Here is a 20,414-nt window from a genome sequence, read left to right on the forward strand (position 1 = left end):
AACCTCTAAGTATGGAAGAACGAATGAGAGCTAAGCGCACTGGCCAAGGTCACGCCATTATTAAGCCAGAAGTTAATGCGCCAGATTATGAAATCAAAGGACAAATTCTACACATGGTAACTAACCAATGCCAATTCAGTGGTGCGCAGAATGAAGATCCTAACGAACACCTTCGTACGTTTAAAAGAATTTGTACACTATTCAAAATCCGAGAAGTGGAAGATGAGCAGATCTATCTCATGTTGTTTCCCTGGACTTTAAAGGGAGAAGCCAAAGATTGGTTAGAATCGTTACCTGAAGGGGCGATTGACACATGGGATGTTTTAATTGAAAAATTTCTTAAACAATTCTTTCCGGCATCCAAAGCCGTGAGACTTCAAGGAGAAATTGTTACGTTCGCGCAAAATCCAAATGAAACATTATATGAGGCGTGGACAAGATTCGGAAGGATGTTGAGAGGATGTCCTCAACACGGATTAGATACTTTTCAAATAGTACAAATCTTCTATAAAGGCGTAGACATCGCCACACGAAAAGACATCGACATAACAGCTGGTGGTTCCATTATGAAGAAAACCGCAACTGAAGCTTACAAAATTATTGATAATACAGCCTCCCACTCTCATGAGTGGCATCAAGAAAAAGATATCTTTCGATCATCTAAAGCGGCTAGAGCCGATTCTAGCCCTGACTTTGATTCCGTTTCCGCAAAAATAGATGCTTTCGAAAGACGAATGGAAAAGATGAATAAAGATATTCACGCAATACGAATCAGTTGTGAGCAATGCGGTGGACCACACTTATTGAAAGATTGTCACATTGAACCAACGATGGAACAACGAGAGAATGTTTCCTATATGAACCAAAGGCCGGGAAATAATTATCAAAATAATTATCAACCGCCAAGGCTAAACTTAAATCGAAATCAAAACATTCTTTACAATCCAAAAGGACCCGAAAATAACTGGTATAACCAACAAGGTCCGAATAACCAACCAACTCAAAACAACACTTTCAATCAACAAAGACCTGGCTTATATAAACCACAACAACAAACCGAAGAGAAAAAGCCAAATCTAGAAGAAATGATGGCAAAGCTGATTGAATCTCAAACACAATTCATTACATCTCAAACCCAAACGAACGAGAGGTTTGATCAGTCACTTAGAACTCAACAAGCTTCCATTTTGAATCTAGAAAAACAAGTAGGTACTGTTGTTAGATTAATAAGTGAAAGAGAACAAGGAAAGCTACCGAGTGATACTGAAGTAAATCCTCGGAATGAGAATGTTAACATGGTTTCAACGAATTCTGAAAAACCAGCTCCAGAAGATGGGAAGGTTTTAGATGTGAGTAACAATGAAAAAGTTACACCACCACCACCCGAGTATGTAAAGCCAGTGGTGGCACCATACAAACCACCCATCCCGTTTCCAAGAAAAGGAGTTGAGTATGAGCAAGTGATAGGTAATAAAGATTGTGATACCTCTGGAAAGAAGAAGAAGAAAAAGAATAAGAAAGTGCAAGAAACAAAAGCCGTAAATATAAACCCGGTGAAGACAGTTCCACCAAAACCTCCACCTAGGGTAGGTGATCCGGGTGAATTTATTGTTCCTTGTCTACTTAGTGATTGTGTGATGTATGATGCACTAGCAGATTTAGGTGCGAGTGTAAGTGTTATGCCTCTTTCCTTATATAAGAGATTAGGTGTAGGTGAGTTAACTCCAACGGATATGAGTGTTCGACTCTTTGATCAAACCATTAAGCACCCAGTTGGAATTGCTGACAACCTACCCATTCAAGTAGGCAATTTAACGTTTCTAGTCGAATTCATTGTCATAGACATAGAAGAAGACCCAAACATTCCTCTAATTTTAGGTCGACCATTCTTAGCGTCCACCAGAGCGTTATTTGATGTAGGAAATGGAAGAATGACACTTAAAAGTGGTGACAAATCGATCACCTTTATGATTCGAAAGTCTAAATCTCCACCAGCCAAAACCGTTGAACCAGTAAAAACGATTGGTAATAACCATGTGGTTTTACCAACTCCAACGGTAGTGCTTAGCAATAATGAAACGCCTAAGTGTGGGGAAAATGAAGTAACACCTAATGATGACCTGATAACAAAGAACCCCGTTGTTGATACGAAATTAAATGATCCCGTTATTAATAGTTCAATGAAGAAACTTATTAAACGGATTCGCGATGCTAAAAGTAAGGGGAACTTCAAGTTATGTAACCGGTTAGTATCCAATTTGTCGCCTAAAGAAAAGGCGAAGCTAGTTGAAATTGTGGATATTACACAGGAATCCGACCAATGGCTTAAAGAAAAAGTCACAGATAGGCAAGTTGATTATGGACCAAAAGAAATTGACGATGAAGTTAATCACAATTTCGACACCACAGCTACCTAAGTGTGGGGAGATTCAAATGTTCTAAGAAAATGTTATCTAGAGTTAGTTGTTCTGTTCTCGTGTAGTTCCGAGAATGGAATCCGATTGGTCTTTTCCGCTAGCAGACACTAAAGAACTAGTTTTCTCCCCCCATTCTGAATTTTTGTTTTTTTTTTTAGGTTTTATATGAAATTAATATGCTTTTAAGTTTTGTGTGATATTTAAAAACAAAATTTACTTTATTTCATTAAGTTGAAAAAAAAAAAAAAAAAAAAAAAAAAAAAAAATGATTTATAAAATTCGTCGTAAGATGAAGACTAGGTCATAGAGCCGAAATTACTTTACCCGAGGGCGGGGCGACAAATTTTGTTATCATTATTTTTAATTTTATTGATTTAAAGTATGCCAAAAATATTATACTTTATAAATTTTTGAAAAGTGGGGTTATAAACCAAACTTCAAAAATATATATACATATATATATGTTTGTATTTTATCTTATGTACAAAACAGAGTAAAACAATGCACTTTCAAAGAATGTCATTAAGTTCAGCAAAAGCTTCTAATTTTGACGACAAGACGCAAAATATCAAATGTGATGTAAAATAATATGCTTACAAACTCGGTATTTTTAATCACTTTTCTACACTAATCACCCTCATGAATTTATAATTATAGTCTGATTTCATGCAAATGAGGGCATTGCATGATCTCAAGTGTGGGGAAGGGTTATAAATTCTCTCGGGTTTGCACTTAGTTTATTTGCCAAATTTTGTGAAAATTTGAAAAATTTTCAACTAAATGAATTTAAAATCATGTTTATACATATTTATGAACGGTGAAAACTAGGTGATAATACCGAAATTATCGTTACCTCGGAAAGGACATAAATTGAGAAACACCCTAAAATGCTTGAATTCATTTAAAATGAAATAAAAGAAAATAAAAAGGCAAAGAAAGAAACTAAGTGTGGGAAGAATGTACCAAGTTATTCAATTTAAAACAAATATCACATATTTTTGTACAAGATTATTGCAGGTACTTTTGCTTTGGACGATACTAATCAGTTTTACCCGGTTTACTGTAATACATTTGAAAGAAAGATGGATCTACACGATGAATCAATTCCATCATTTGAAGGAAGTAAAGTCTTCCGAAAAAGACACGCGCTTCTTGATTTAAGTCATGAAGTTGTCGTCCAGACCAGCTGTAGGTTGACGAAAAATCTAGAAAAGTCATCTCTAAAATCAGCAGGAAATCCACGGACCTCAGCATCAAACAGGGTTGCCAAGTGGTCAGATTTATCCTAACCATGAGAAGGATTTATCTCGTATAATGGGGGGGCACCGTGCAAATTAGCTTGATAAGACTAATGAATCAGATCCCCAGAAAGGATAATCTCCTTAAAGATTAAAAATCAGCTTTTAAGACTGATATTACTCAATCCTAGAGATTGACCTTAAAGATTGAGAATTCAAACTCATGAAATTCAATGATATCTAAACTCGAGCTTGAACGAGAAAATATTTTGATCAAAATTGCAAACCGATTTGTTTTCTGAAAATCCATTTTCAATGCGTTCATTACCATTGAACGTAAAATCCTAGGAATTCACCTGGAATTCATTAGGTCACCTGAACCAAATCGGGTGTCAACCGTAAGAACGGTGGTTGCATAGCATGGTCAGAGACAGGACCTTGTGCCAGACCGAAAAATTATAGGATGATCTTTACTATCGCTCCTACCAAGGATAGTTCTAGCATCCGACACGTTAAAAGACCATAACCAAAAGCATGTCATTAGACATTGCCTTAACAGTTTCTTGTTCATCGCTTTCCTTTACAACCGGACGGTAGTTTGCCGAAAGGTAATATACGGAACAAGTAAACTGGATGTGTGCTTTCCGATACCGGGATAGCAGTGGATTACACGAACCTAAATGTTTTTAGCCAAAATATTGATCCACAAATATATTTTGCAACACCAATGGTGGATCAAATCAGAAAACTTGTCTAGGGTAAAATCTAGCTTGAATTTTCAAAAGATCAAATGTTTTCATAAAGATCCAATTTCCTTTAAGGATCTACATTTTAATAGTCATGTGGGACTGTAAACCACCTTTCAAATGTGCACTTTGCTTTGGAAACCGAAAGTAAATCGGCTATTTGATTGCAAGTGTCGTTGACCTAAACCCGAGGCAACTGTGGATGACACACCCACCTTTAACCATCATTACTGTCATTGTTTATACCGCTATATCAAAATCACTGATGTACAAAGTGTGATGAATAAAAAAGTGATTCATGTATGTTTTTATTTCAAGTTCTGTATTGCTTGAGGACAAGCAACGCTCAAGTGTGGGGATATTTGATAGTGTTCCAAATGAACATATATTTAGTAGCAATATCGTTCCAATATGTAAAGTTTTTAAATGTAATTTCCTTATTTTTAGTTGTAATAGTTAAATAAATAAGTGCGAAGACGAAAGACGCAAATCGCTCGAAAATGAAGATTTAAAGACAAAAACGAAGATTTGAAAGACCAAAACGTCCAAAAAGCTCAAATGTACAAGATACAATTCAAAAGGTTCAATTTATTGATGAAGAACGTCTAAAAATGACAAGAGTACAAGTTACAAAACGCAAAGTACACGATATAAAATTGTACGAAAGGACGTTCGAAAATCCGGAACCAGGACATGAACCAACTCTCAACGCTCGACGCAACGGTGTAAAAATTACGAGTCAACTATGCACAAGAATAAAATATAATATTTAAATAAATCATAATAAGAATAATATTAAATAATAAAAAGTTGTTAATTGAGCATAGTTCAGGGGTCGTAAATGAAAATTTCAAATTCTAAATTCGCTATAAAACGATGATTTACGATGAATTGAAGAGGAGGATATATTTTCGATCTTTTTTTCTTTCTATTTTTTTTCTTATTTTTCTATATCAAATATCAATATCTATATTTATAATTCTCTATCATAATGTTAATGTAATCAGATATAACAATAATCTTAATTTTAATTTTAAATTATGATAATAATAAGATTTATGATAGAGATCGTTTGAGTGTGTAAGTCGAAATTCTGTCCGTGTAACGCTACGCTATTTTTAATCATTGTAAGTTATGTTCAACCTTTTTACATTAATGTCTCGTAGCTAAGTCGTTATTATGCTTATTTAAAATGAAGTAATCATGATGTTGGGCTAATTACTAAAATTGGGTAATTGGGCTTTGTACCATAATTGGGGTTTGAACAAAAGAACGACACTTGTGGAAATTGGACTATTGACTATTAATAGATGGGGGGTATTGTCTAATTGAGTGACAACTCATTGGAGTCTGTCGAACCTATCTTCAAATTAATTATCCTAATAATTAATAATGATTATGGTTGTCCTATTTAGTGACGTTCATATGGAATCTATTATAATCATTTAATTAATTATTCGGGTTGGGTAATTGATTATTCAAACTGATCAAGTGGGTAAATTAATATTCATATCTAATCAAAACAGGGGTAGATTACATACAGTGATAACTGGTGTAATTGTTGACAGAAGTGATAACTGCGTCACAGTTTAAATCCTTAATTAGTTGGAATATTTGACTTCGGGTATAAGGGTAATTTGACGAGGATACTCGCACTTTATATTTATGACCGATGGACTATTATGGACAAAAACCAGATAGACGTATCAAATAAACCAGGACAAAGGACAATTAACCCATGGTAATAAATTAAAATCAACACGTCAAACATCATGATTACGGAAGTTTAAATAAGCATAATTCTTTTATTATATTTCTCATCGTATCTTTATTTACTGTCATTTTATTACTCGCAATTTTATTTACTGTTATTTTATTTATCGTCATTTATTTATTTTACGCACTTTAATTATTGTCATTTATCTTTACGCTTAAAAATATAAAATCGACAAACCGGTCATTAAACGGTAAAAACCCCCCTTTTATAATAATATTACTACTTATATATATATATTTATATAAATATAGTTTTATAAAAATATAGTACGTAATCACTAGCTCCCTGTGGAACGAACCGGACTTACTAAAAACTACACTACTCTACGATTAGGTACACTGCCTATAGTGTTGTAGCAAGGTTTAGGTATATCCCATCCGTAAATTAATAAAACTTGTGTCATATTTTGTAGTATTTCCTAGTAAAAATAATACTATTTCGTACCCTCACGCTACATCATCAAACACCGGTGTGACACCGATAGTAAGTTGAAACGGTGGCGAATCATAATCTGGGAGACAGGGTTCCCGGACAAGTGTGACCAATGAAGTCGTTGTCATCCTTACGCGCATGAATCTCGAATTTACGTGTGTTACCAGGAAGTGGCAGAATAAGGATTCGTATGATGAAAGTTTGGTACCATTATGGAGTTCACCTAAGAAAGATTCAAGTATATATGCACAAATAGTCAAGTAAGTGCTATCTATAGCAAATGCAAGTCAGGATGCAATGATTAACTATCCGGTTGTAGTCTAGATTCACTAATGCGTCCTAACGACTCTGTCAGACACACTAATGCACATCCTAGTTCCCTACAACCAACGCTCTGATACCATCTGTGACGACCCGACAAAATCGTCATTGACGGCGCCGCTAACTTAGGTCCCGTTACGTGGTCGTAGTCCCTATATGAGACTCGTTTGACCAAAATTATGTCGCATTCATTTGAAATGTACAAAACTTACAAAGTTTAGTTTACCAAACGGTTCGACAACAAGTTTAAGTTTACAGAAGTTGCAAAGTATAAATGAAATAACTTGCGACATAATATAAGTTGAAAGTCACGGTTTGCTATAAATAGCGTAAGTATGTAAACAACATGTTTGAATCTAAAGGTGCTATCACTAGCGTATGCATGTATGTATGCTTGACCCCAAGCAAGTATGAGTGTACGCGGAATCATGTATCAAATAGCCATGTATGAACCTGAGAAACATATAGAAAACTGTCAACGAAAAACGTTGGTGAAATCATAGGTGTTTTAGTAAACGTTGTATTTGAACCACAAGATTTAATATAAGATGATTATCAAAATCATTTGCATTCCAAAAGTTGTTATTTGTATCCCGGGCACCCAATTATCAAACTTAACTGTTTTGCACCCTTTGCGTAGTGTTAGAACATACACTAGACCCGAAAATATATTTCATCCGCTAACGGTAGCGAACCGTCCGAATGAGGCTCGTCAAGCCCATGTGATCACATAATATAAGTTCTCGTTTACACCCTGCAAGTGTAACTAATGATAATTGAATTGAGGCTTTTTGTTCAAACCCGCACGTGGAATGTTCGTTTCCGTACTTGTGTTCAAAGTGTAAAAGTATGTAGTATAAAACCGTATATGTTTCTCATCCCATGATTTAAAAGTATAAAAGTTGTTGAAAGATGGGACTATGATCTTACCTCGAGTGCACGAGTATAAATGTACTTCACAAAGTAAACGTGTGCATGAATGTTGCTTAGCCTTGACCTAAACAAGTAAGTTGTATCAATTAACCGGTTACGACACAAGGTCGGGCGAAATGTGTTCAATTAGTCCTATGGCTCATTACGACTCGATTATATAGCATGTGAATCACGTTGTCAAGTTTCATGCAAGAATCAAGTATAAAATAAGATTAGAACGATTGTATAAGTGTTTTGTTAAGTTTGACTAAAAGTCAAACTTGGTCAAAGTCAACGAAAAAGTCAACGGGGTCGGGTCGGGTCCCGAACTATTTTTCTGAGGTTCTTATTCATATATAAGCATGTTAGAATAAGTTACATGTGAATCAGAGGTGCGTAGCATAGCAAACATTTTTCGAAATTTGACAAAGTAGGTCAGAACCCAAACACGGCTATTGCCGCGCCGCGGCCAGAGGTGTCGCGCCGCGACATTAGGCGTGGCCTGGTACCTGGTCAGTTTCAAAAGTTCAAGTCTTGATCCAAAATTCAATTTAGCACAAAACGCAAACCGTAAACACTTAGAATACGCATCTTATATCATTGGAAAGCTCTTTTGACAAGGAATACAATTAACTACCTTTCACAAGCAAAAACATCAATTACAATAACCGAAAACTCGTCAATTGATCAAGAAAGGTTTATTTTCAAAGTTTCAAGTTCGTAAAACGTATTTTATGATTCGGGAATCCAATTTACACATACGATATGCCGTTTCGAAGGTAATTAAGCATACATTGCATCTAAACACTTACTAACAACATTAACAAGCATTCAACGCATCAAAAGTTCATTTCAAAGTCTATCAAACCCTAATCAAAATTCACAAAAATCAATAATCATGTGTTTGAAGTTTTCTTAATCAACCTACGCATCAAAACGAAGCTAGTGATACTAGTAACACAATTAAAACATGAACTTTAACAATCAAACAACATTTAATCTTCCAAAATGCAAGATTAAGCAAACCCATTTCAAATGTTCAAACTAGTTACTCAAAACAACAAATCGAGCAAACAAAATATATATTCATGTTACACACGAGCCATAGACACTAACTAACACCATTTCAAGTATAAAAACACGAATTTAGAGAAAATCTAGAGTTTTAGAAATGTTACCCAAACTTGATGAAATTGGTACCAAAATGTAGAGGATGAAGAGAGGATCACGAAAATGTAATTTGTTTTGATGTTTCCTTCTTGATCCGGATTTAGATGATGATTTTATAAAGATGGGTGTTTGAGTTCTAAAATGGAAGAGAGAAAAAGAGGGAGAAGATGAAGTGAGAAATGAATGGATGAGATGGTGGGAGGTGGTGGTGACTAGTTACCAAAATTTGGCCAAGTGCCAAGATTAGTCCCTCAAGTTTCAAAGCGGGTGCGGGAATTAACCAAACGAATATTTTAAAAACGCTCGAGTAAACGAGTGATGTTATAATTAAATGACGGAATTATTATGAACGTTAGTCAACGGAAACTACGAATTTAAATAACGAAAGGTATTATTTAAAAAAAAAGACGGTGTTAAAAATAAATTTAACGGAAAAAGGCGGGATGTTACATTGGGGGTGGTGGGGCAAACCTCATCGAGGACGATGAGTCCTTGAGGGGGGGTGAATGTAACACCCTAGGCAAATTCCACATCGCCCACGGACATGAGTGATCATGAGATTATAAGGTAATACCCACGCTTAAATGACACAACGCGTTTTGAGACCACATGCAGAGCGGGTGTGCGAGTACGTTGTAGTTAAGCGTGCTCGGGCGAGAGCACTACCAGGATGGGTGAACTCCTAGGAAAGTGCTTCTTGTGTGTGGTCACCAAGAAAAATCCGTGCGCCTGCGGGCAAAGCTGACAATATTGTGGTCATGTTAAGCTGGGGTGTTACTCGTAAGGTACATTCTATTATGGTTGATATGGAATTGGCGCAACAAGTACGGGTCACAGAAGCAAAGAATTTCGATACTAAAAGAGAATATCATTTCAAATCTTCAATTTTTTATGGCACTTATGGCTGTCAAGCAGAGGCAAAACGACAATTGGAGACTTGGAAATTGGAGAAAAGACCCATGTAGTATGATCCAATAACTATAAAAGGTGTTCTGTATGATGTGTTTTGTGCTTTCATAGGAGTAGTTGATCATGGGTGTTTTCTTAAGTCTTTGAGCTGTATCCTCTGCTGCACTTCTGCTTTTAATGAAATCTCATAAAAAAATTGTCTAATATATACTAATGGTAGTTTTGTAATTTCCCTCAACTTCGAGAGTAATTTGATAATTTTTTTATTTATTATGATTTGAAACCCCTTTTTACCATTAATTTTTAAACTATTTTTTCCAAATTTTTTCTTTTTTCATTCCTTTATTTCTATATTATCTAACAGACAAAAATGGTGAATAGTAACTAGGGTTATTTTCATCATCTCACATTTTTTAATTCTAATTAAATTTCATGACACCAACAAAGGCCCCCACACTTTTTTCAAATATTCAAATCGACCCCCCAACTAGGGGAGTAAAGTGTCAAATAACCATTTTCATAAAAAACCTTAAATAAACTCCACCCAAATATTCAACGGGTCATATCTTTTCGCTCGCAACGAGTTAAATTTTTCTGACACCATCGTTAAACTCGAAATAGTTTTAGGAACAATGTCACTAACTATACGCAAAACATACGCTTTTTAAAAAACGCTAAATATTTGGGGTACTTTTCATACGCGTTGATTTTACGTTAAATTTTTAAAAGTCGATAATTACATAGCTAAACGCGGAGATAGACATATTATATATATATTCATTTGAAAAACACAACAAGACAAAAAAAAGCACTATTCCATTAGGGTATACAACAACAACAACAACAACAACAATACCCAATCCCATATGAGTAGGGTATGGGGGAGGTGGGATGTAGACAATCCTTCCCCTATCCTAGAATAAAAAGAAATCATTTCTCCACCCCTAGTTAAACACTCACAAGAGCGGAAAAGAATGCCCCGAACCGGGCTCGAACAGATATACCATTAGGGTATATCTGTAATAAAATCCAAATCCAGGGGTAGATTTCTTCCATCCATTTTGTCTTTTGTAACTGCTCGGAATGGAGTACATATATACAAAGTTATCTAATATATTTAACAAATTAGTTGCCAGCTGAGTGGTCTAGTGCGCAGTACCGTTACTAAGAGGTCACGAGACTAGGAACTGTTTTTTTTCACCAACAATTTTTCAGACCCAACTTTTAAAACTATATTTCTTTATTACTCTTGAAATTGATTTAATTTTTTTTTCATCGTCTATTTTTTTCCAACCAAAAGTCCAAATTAACTTTTTGCTTCTCGACTTCATCATGCTGAGTTAATTGTTACATTCATTTGTATGTTTCTATCATACCTAGGGCTATAAATGAGCCGAGTTACTCGAGCTCGACTCGTTAAAAACTCGATTCGAGTCGAGCCTAAACGAGCTCGAGCCCGAGTTCGAGCCTAAGTTAGGGCTCATTTGATAAACGAATGTCGAGCTCATTTAAGCTCGCGAGTCTAAACGAGCTTTTATATATATATATATATTACTCAGATATTTATATATTAATATTTAATATTAATTAGTAATTCTAGTATTGTTAATTTAAAATAACATTTAAATCTTTCACGGGTTATACCTTTTAGTTCGACTCGAGTTGCGCTTCAACGACATCATTTTTTAGCCACGAAATAATTTTACAAACTAAACGCAATAAAATACAATGAAAACCGAACTTCCGACGCGAAGCGAGGGTACAACAACTAGTTAATTATCTAATACATAGTAATAGCCATGAGATGAGCATACTATTCATAGTAGTAGTTTTGTAATTACCCTTAATTTCGAAAGTAATTTTGTAATCTTTTTATTTATTTATTTTTTGAAACCCCTTTATATCATTAATTTTTTAACTACTTTTTTTTTTCACTTTTTTTCCATTCGTATATTAAGTTCAACTAATCAACCGCTAATCGTTTTTTTGGTTTTTTATTTTCAATTAACCAACCGTAGGGCCGTTACAATTTTCACTTTCTTTTTTCACCTTCCATTTTCATAGTTTTATTTGTTGTACATTCAATTAACCAAACGTTAACCATTTTCTTTTAACGTTCAATTAACCAACCGTTAACCAATCAAAATCACCCCGCATCAAAGCTCGAGTTTCTTTATCCTCGTTGTGACACAAAATAATTGAGTAATGAAATAAATAACATTGCGAAAAAAATTTGTATAACAATTTAATTTGTAAACTTCATTATACAATTACTTTGTAAGCGTTGTATTGCTCATGTAAAAAATGGATGAAAAGTCAATCGGCGATTTGGTATGCCTATATATGATTACTTAATAATACTTTATTTTTATTTTTATTATTAATTATTAATTATTAATTATTAATACGGAGTAATAATTAATAACTAGTGGAGGACCCGCGAATTCGCGGGGCTATGTGAGTGTTTGTAAAGAAATAATGTTTATGATTATTGTATTTAATGTAAGTAGTTATGTTAGTTGTTCTGTCTACAATGTATGTACTTAAAATTTAAAAAACCAACCATATATGTATGTAAATAACTTTAAAAGTTGAACATAATATAAAATACTTAAACAGTTATTGTAGACATATAAAAAACATTGATAATGAAAACCAAAAACATATTTATTATATAAAAAATCTAGATAGAAATGTAGTCATTGAAATGCAACATAAAAACAAATAGAAAAGTTTGTTTGAGGCGTTTGGCTCGTGTGGTTGCACAATCAGACCACGTTTATTGTAGCATGAGTATTGCGTATTGAAAAAACATACGTTATATATTACCTAATTACCTAATATATTATATATTATTATTATTATTATTAATATATTATATATTATTACAAAATTACCTAATTACCTAATATATTATTATTATTATTATTATTATTATTATTATTATTATTATTATTATTATTATTATTATTATTATTATCGTCATTATTATAACTATATAATTATTATTATTATTATTATTATTATTATCGTCATTATTATAACTATATATTATACTACTAGTCGGAGTTTTTGATTACATTTTTACTGTGAATGATGTCAACATGAGGTCTACATGACGTTTTTTCCCTTTTGTTTTAAACAGCTGAGTTATAATTATTACTTTTCCGTTGGCCTAGCGAAACCAACTTTTGTAACGTTTATTACCAATATAATTAATAGACACAATTTGTCTTACTTGTTATAAATAGTACTATTCAATTTTTTATTTTTTTACAAACCAACCCCTAACTTTTATTAAAATACAAATCGAACCCCCTACTTTATACCTATATTATAAATTATTATATATCCCATCACTAACACCAAAAACACCCACCACACTTTACCGGTTTCTACATTGCGCTCAAACAGTAGGACCCACATAGGCCACTACTGTGCTACATTTTTTTTTTGTCTCCAACGATAAAAGAAGCAACTTTCTTAAAAGGAACAACCCTTCAATGCTACCAAAAGATGTCGAAAAATAACTTTTTTTACAAAATAGATCAACTAACTTTAACGCTAAAAGAAGCAACTTTCACAAAAGGAACAACCCTTCACTGTTAGATGTCGAAAAAAATTCTTTTTTACAAAATAGATTCACAAAAGGAAACACTTTTTTTATTAACTCGCACTCAAAACGGAGCCCCCGGCGCGAAGCGAGGGCTCCACAACTAGTTTATACCATAAGTTGTTTTTCTATATAGACACAGTCTTGTTAAAAAATAATTACATAATTACCTAATATATTATTATTATCATTATCATCATTATTATAACTATATACTAATACTAAAACTTGGAGTTTTTTTATTATATTTTACTGTTAATGACGTTAACATGAGGTCTACATGACGCTTTTCTTTGTCGCTTTTGTTTTATACCGCTGTTATAATTATTATTTTTTTCCTTCAGGCCGAGCAAAACTAAGTTTTATAACACTAATAAATACCGTAAGTTGTTTTTCCATATACACATAGTCTTGTCAAAGAACAATCTCTATATTTTCGGGTAAAGTTATCACTGTCCTAACTCACGGTAGTGTAATAGTTGAAATTTAATTTGAGTAAATGACTAAATTCATATACATTCCTCTTAGATTAGATCTCTGTATACCCTATATAGTTTAAAACAAATTTTATATGTTATATAACTTCAATATACTTATTCATTACACAAAATGAGCATCTTAACAATTCACAACAAGAAGCATAAGTTTCTGGAAAATGGTCATAACAGTGTGATCCTCCAAGAACCTACTTGCATCATTCTTTAGGCATGTGCATAACGCAACGTAGACACTTCCCTTCGATCATTAACCTGAATGCTTCATTTATATCGCTAAACGGCAAATTGTGTGTGATGAGGTCATCAATCTTGATTTCCTGTACATACATGAGCCAATGTTACATTATCAGAACTTGAACCCGGATACAGATGGGGCGGATGTAAAAATTTAATAAATTGTTTATTGTCAGCAGTGGTAAACACTAAAAAAACCCTTATTTTATATTGAATTTTTTTTAGTGTATAATTTTTTTTCCCCGTTAAATCCAGGTGGGACGGATACCCCTTTGGGTTACACAACCTTCCGCCACTGTGTGTGTAGAATCTTTCCTACTTTGAACATTTTGTAAATGTCCCAAATGACTTAATGGGCTTGTTATTATTGCACATGGCTTTAGGTTTGATAAAGTGATCAATTGTTTGTTTTTCAATCTGCAGATCTTATTATGTCTTATGTCTGCGTGTCCGCAAACGTTTTTACAGCAAACTAATTGTTTTTTTAAGACATAAAATAAAAATATGTTTTATTCTGTCTGCAAATTCGCAATCTTAGAAATATGCTTCTAAGTATTGCAGACAGGATTGAATTATTTTGCATACATAAAAACAAACGGTCTTCACTATTTAGCACACATGCCTTTAGACCACATATTCTTTACAGACATGGTCCGCAGATATTCAGACAAAAACATCTTAACAAACAAATAGTGTTTTATAGCTCGGTTGGTAATGAGCGGGGCATTTTGCCACATAAAAAGTACAACCTTTTAGAATAGTTGACCAAGAATAGTTGTTTTTGTTCGATTAACGTGTGTGGTGAGGTTGTCGATCTTACTTTATTGTTCGTTTACTTATTTTACTAGCAGTTTTTTTGAGTTTTCTTTCAACTAAAAGGTAGTTTATCGACTAATACACTATAATCTTACCTCTTTTAAGTACATATCAATTAAGGCTGGGAGATCTGACTTTGGTTTCCATCCTCCAAAAAGAGATCCTTTTAGTGTTCTTCCAGTAAGAAATAATCCGTAATGAGCTGTTACTTCGGGTTTCGTCTTTGCAACCCCGAGTGTAACTGTCACACCCCAGCCCTACATATAACAAGTATCTCATATCAGTACATTATTATTTATTATAAATATATATTAATGAGATTTTGATTACAACAGCGAGAACATTACGTCACAGCAAGATTGTAACGCAGTAGCTATCATGTCAGTTTCACCAATACATTCAAAACAATAGTCTGCCCCACCATCAGTCATTCGCTTTATAACCTGAAAACAAAATCAACAATCAACTACTGCAACATAGTTTTTATTGAGCATAAATAGTTTAAATGATTGCAAACGGAAGCTAGTACTTGTTGAACTGTCTCTTCAATCTCATCTGGGTTGATGAAATCGGTTACTCCAAAAGCTTTTGCTGAGGAAGAAACATAAATCAAGAACCGAGTCACGAAATAATACTCGTGATATCAAATTTTTAAAGTGTATCATAGATATCAAGCTCATTAAACTACATTGATATTATTATTGAGTGTGTTTGGATGAAACTAGCTGGAACTGGAGCTTATAGCTGGAGCTTATAGCTGGAGCTGGAGCTTATGGACTAGAGCTGGAGTTGGAGTTTATTTTTTTTATAAGTGTTTGGTAAAATAGCTGGAGCTTATTTTCCAGTTCATAAGCTCTATTTTTTTTTCCATAAGCTACTAGAAGTAGCTTATTTTGTAAGAGCTTATGATTTTCATAAGCTCCACTTTTTATGTCTACCAAACAAGGCTTATGACTTGGAGCTTATTAAAATCATAAGCTCAAGCTCCAATAAGCTCTCATAAACTCCAAGAAGCTATGTGCCAAACACACCCATTATCTATAACAAATAGAGTTGTACCTTTCTCTTCTTTTTCGGAATTTGTATCTACCCCAATTATTCTGGATGCTCCTCTGATCTTGGCACCTTGTGCAACCTTATTGACAAAAAAACATGGTTGTAAAAGTCGTGAGTCGGGGACGAGTCATGCGTGTTGACCAACGTTGACTTTTAGAAATAAATAGATTAAACATGTATATATTACGAACAAATATATCAAACATAATATATAAATAATTCAAACATAGATACATGGCACAAAAGCCAATTTTAACATATACAAATTTTTTGACTTAACTTTGACTTTGACCGACTCAAACCCGACTCGGCCAAATCAAACCCGACTTTGACCAAATTTTTAGCGTTGACCGACTTTTAAGACGTTTTTGGGCGAGTCAGGACGGGCTAGTCTCCAAACCGGCCAGTTTTACAACAATGCAAAATAGTATGCATAATGATCGATATACTTTACACGTAACCAGCATAAAGTTTATGAAACAAGGTTCACACACTTACAGATAACCCTACAGTTCCCAAACCGAAAATTGCAACCGTCGATCCCTTAGAAACATCAGCAACATTCCAAGCAGCACCAAAACCTATAAAATGATTCCAGCCTAAATTAGTAATAGAATGCAAAAATTAGGTATGTATTAATTAATTAAATAGGATATTAATAGAATATTGCCTGATGCAGCCCCACAACTAAATAAGCAAACTTTTTCTAAAGGAGCATCTTTGCGGATTTTGACAGCGCACCCTGTATGAACAACTGTGTATTCACTGAAACTAGAAACAGCACAATGGTGATAAACAGGTTTTCCTTCGATAAAGAAACGAGTTTTTTGATCGCTATGCATTACACCGTTCCTTTGCAAACCTAATTGTTGGCAAATATTGCTTTTACCGGAGACACAGTGTTTGCAGCTCATGCATTCTCCAATAAACAAAGTGAGAACATGGTCACCTTCAACGAACTCGGTCACTCCTGGTCCCACACTCTCAACAATCCTGCAAAATTACCCGATATTTAGCAGATTGTAACTCGCAAAACGAGATGTCGCCTCGAGATTAGTCAGCTCGCATAGCGAGTTGGATCACTCAGGCCCAAAAAGGGAACTAAAACAATATAATAAAGGCAACTTTAGTCATTAACGAAATAAAATAGAGTTTTATATGTTCAGAACCATGTATTATGAACAGGATTCTACATTTTAACTTTATACAGTGCAAAGGAATACATATCTTAGATGATTAATACGAAGGAATTTCAAAAGGTGCGCACAATTCACTTTAGAATGTCAATCAGCATTACATATATCAACAATTCAGCAGTTAACTTTCGGCCACCTGTATATAAAAAACGATAATTGGACTGCTTCCTAATTTAATTTTAATTTACTTTTTGCATTTCTTTCTTGTCTAATGTTGTTATGAAAACAGAAGTGTTGTTATTTACCCTGATGCTTCGTGGCCAAATATTCGGGGAAATAAATGAGGTTGTGCCTGCAAATTCAAAATTCGGTTATTACAACTGAAAATTCAAGCCAACGAAAATAAAATGAGATATGTTTTGAGTGTCAACCTACTTCATTTATTGTTTAACAATCTAGTTATAATCAAATGTTTTAAATTAATCATTTGTTTACTCATAAGCAAGTGTTTGGATCATTGGATGCAACCTGAAGATTAAAATGATCAGGTGCTTACAATTAGGGACATTTAAGTAATCTTACATTATCAGTTTTGTTATACTCCGTACACACTAACTCAAAATCAACAAACTTCTTCTGAATATGCATATGTTTTGTTTGTCTGTATGTCTACCTGAAATTAAATGGTTATGTGCACTATTTTATTCATGCTCTTTGCCCTACTGTTGTGCATTACTGCTATATGTGTCCCCTTTATGGTTACTGTGTATGGTTGCTTCTTGCTAGGCGCTCATTACTAGTACAGGTACGTATCATTTGCCCTCTCTATTTCGTTCTTATGAGCTTTTCGGGCCGGAGGTCCTTTAGGAAGCAATCTCTTTTGCGCTAGAGTAGAGGGAGGGACGACCTTATCTAGGCGCGGGTTCTATACCAGCGGGTGGAGTAGTGACTTCCTTCTAATCTAGGGTACGAGGAATGATTGTCTACACTCACCTCCCCATACCCCACTTTCGTTGGATTGTGTATTGTTGTTGTTGTTGTTGTTGTAAAAGGAACGGAAAGAAAAAAAAAAAAAAAAAACCTACTTGAGAGAGCCAAGCAGTGACGTCACTACGGCAAAGGCAAGTAGATATAATTTTGATCCTAATTTCTGAAGGTTGTGGTGGACTCAATTCAACTTCTTCTATTGTCATTGGTTCCCCTGCTCCCCATGCCACAGCAGCTGCCCAAAAAATCATATTTATTTTATTTTATATTGTATGCTAATCAAATAATCAAGAAAGAATATAATGAAATTTACCTTTGCATTTGATGATTCCTCCAGGGTTTTTATAAAAATTGGAACTTGTTGACATCTTTGTGGTGTTAAGATTGGAATTGGAATCTCAAGTGAAGTCAGGGTATTGTTTGTAGGCAGATGGAGTTGCAGGGTAGTTGGTTGACAGTGCTTGTGTAGTAGGTGAAGCCTTGAAGTGACTTTTTTTTTTTTGAAAAGCAAAAATATATATCACCACGAGAAGAAACAACCTTGGGAGGACCTTACACCGACATGGAACTCCCAAACACGAAAACACGAAAACATGACGAAACAGGCTAACAAAAAAGGAAAGGGGGTGCAAAGATAGCAACCCTTTACAAAACAAACTGACTCGAAACAGACTCAAAAAAACCCTTTACATGTGATTATGTAATAATTGGGTTTTAAGCAATAATTGGGTTTTATTTTGGTCAACTACACCAAAAACACGACAACAACAGCAACAAAACTCAATAAACACGACAACAACACCAACAAAACTGAATACCACATCAGTGATGTATGATGAGATAAAATGCAGAAGAAAAACATACTCCGTAATTAAATTTAGTTATGGGCGCCGATATTTCCAAACCCAAATTTTATAGATCCAAATCATTTAACTGACATTTCCCAAATTACCCTTTACATCACTATAATTAATTTAATCTAATATAAATTATTAGAGTATTTGTTAATTTTCTTTCTATTCACAATTCATTCATTTCATCCTTCTTGGTCATTGATACAATCCATGTGATTATGTTAATTTACGAATCGTCAGGTAGCTGTATCAGTTTATAGAATTCTTCATTTATTGATGAAGATATTCTAATTTTAATAGTATTCGTTATTTTGAAAAATAAAAAAATAAAAACAATCCATGTGATTATGTTAATTTACGAATGAAGTGTGTGATTTAAGAACATTCGAATGATTTTCTTTTCAGTAAAAATGAAAATCCCACTGTTCTCACCGTCGACGAAACAACCACTATACTGGAATGGTCGATATCTTCGTCATTATCGCTGATATCAAAATGGAACATAAGATCCAACTTAAAATCGTAAATTTCTATTAACGCAGCGTCGGTTTCTTTGTCTTTACGGAGCTCTTGTCTCCTGTACTGAAATAGGAGCTCTCTCCTAGCTGCATTTATCAACTCCGACGATGATTCCGGTAACGGCCATTCGTTCACCGCTTAAATAAATAAAGTCTTGTATGTATTCAGTCAAATCAAGCGAGAGGGACAATGATTTACAAGTGAAATGCTGTAAATCTATTGTGTATTACGTTAAGCACGTCAAGCAATCTCTCCGATTGTGATCTTCCTTAAATTTATCCAATGTCATTTACAGGTTGCAATGATGGATTGGTGGTGGTGTTTGCAAACAAGGGATAAATGGTGGTGGTCAAAACACATAAGTTAAGTTGGTACAAAGTTAATTAATTTTTTTCTATTACAAACAGAGTTTGTTTTTTGAGCAAAACATGTGTATATATTACAGATTAATGGTATAAGAAGCTAAAGAGACAATGTGTAGGTAGAACAAGTATAGGGTACTTTGGGAAATGCAATAAAATTATGTTCGATCTATAAAAAGTAATCATTTCCCGTTCCAAACCCAAATTTTATAGTTATGGTGTGTTTGGATAAAATTAGTTAGAGTTAAAGTTTATAGTTAAAGCTGGAATTTATGGGTTAAAGTTGAAGTTGAATTTTATTTTTAAAGTTGGTAGCTGAAGTTAATTTTTTTTTATAAGTGTTTGATAACTTTCTGTAGCTTATTTTATAGTTCATAAGCTCTATATTTTTTAATAAGCTACTATAAGTACCTTATTT

The 20,414-nt window shown here is 33.9% G+C and overlaps 1 protein-coding gene and 1 long non-coding RNA gene across 2 annotated transcripts in view; both read right to left on the bottom strand.

Annotated features, from left to right (window-relative positions):
* The window catches only part of LOC139851938 (uncharacterized), a 74,288-nt gene that overhangs the window by 42,299 nt on the left and 11,575 nt on the right, over positions 1-20,414 (bottom strand). The window lies entirely within an intron of this gene.
* LOC139852247 (alcohol dehydrogenase-like 6) lies at positions 14,062-18,728 on the bottom strand. Its single transcript, XM_071841485.1, has 10 exons — positions 18,575-18,728; positions 18,360-18,496; positions 17,580-17,626; positions 16,809-17,131; positions 16,637-16,719; positions 16,142-16,217; positions 15,612-15,673; positions 15,430-15,525; positions 15,178-15,339; positions 14,062-14,349 (listed from the first exon to the last, which is right to left on the bottom strand). Exons 1-10 carry the CDS (start codon positions 18,627-18,629, stop codon positions 14,230-14,232), a joined length of 1,161 nt encoding a protein of 386 aa, XP_071697586.1. The 5' UTR covers positions 18,630-18,728; the 3' UTR covers positions 14,062-14,229.

This window comes from Rutidosis leptorrhynchoides, chromosome 6 (genome assembly GCF_046630445.1).
Source record: "Rutidosis leptorrhynchoides isolate AG116_Rl617_1_P2 chromosome 6, CSIRO_AGI_Rlap_v1, whole genome shotgun sequence".
NCBI lineage: Eukaryota > Viridiplantae > Streptophyta > Magnoliopsida > Asterales > Asteraceae > Rutidosis > Rutidosis leptorrhynchoides.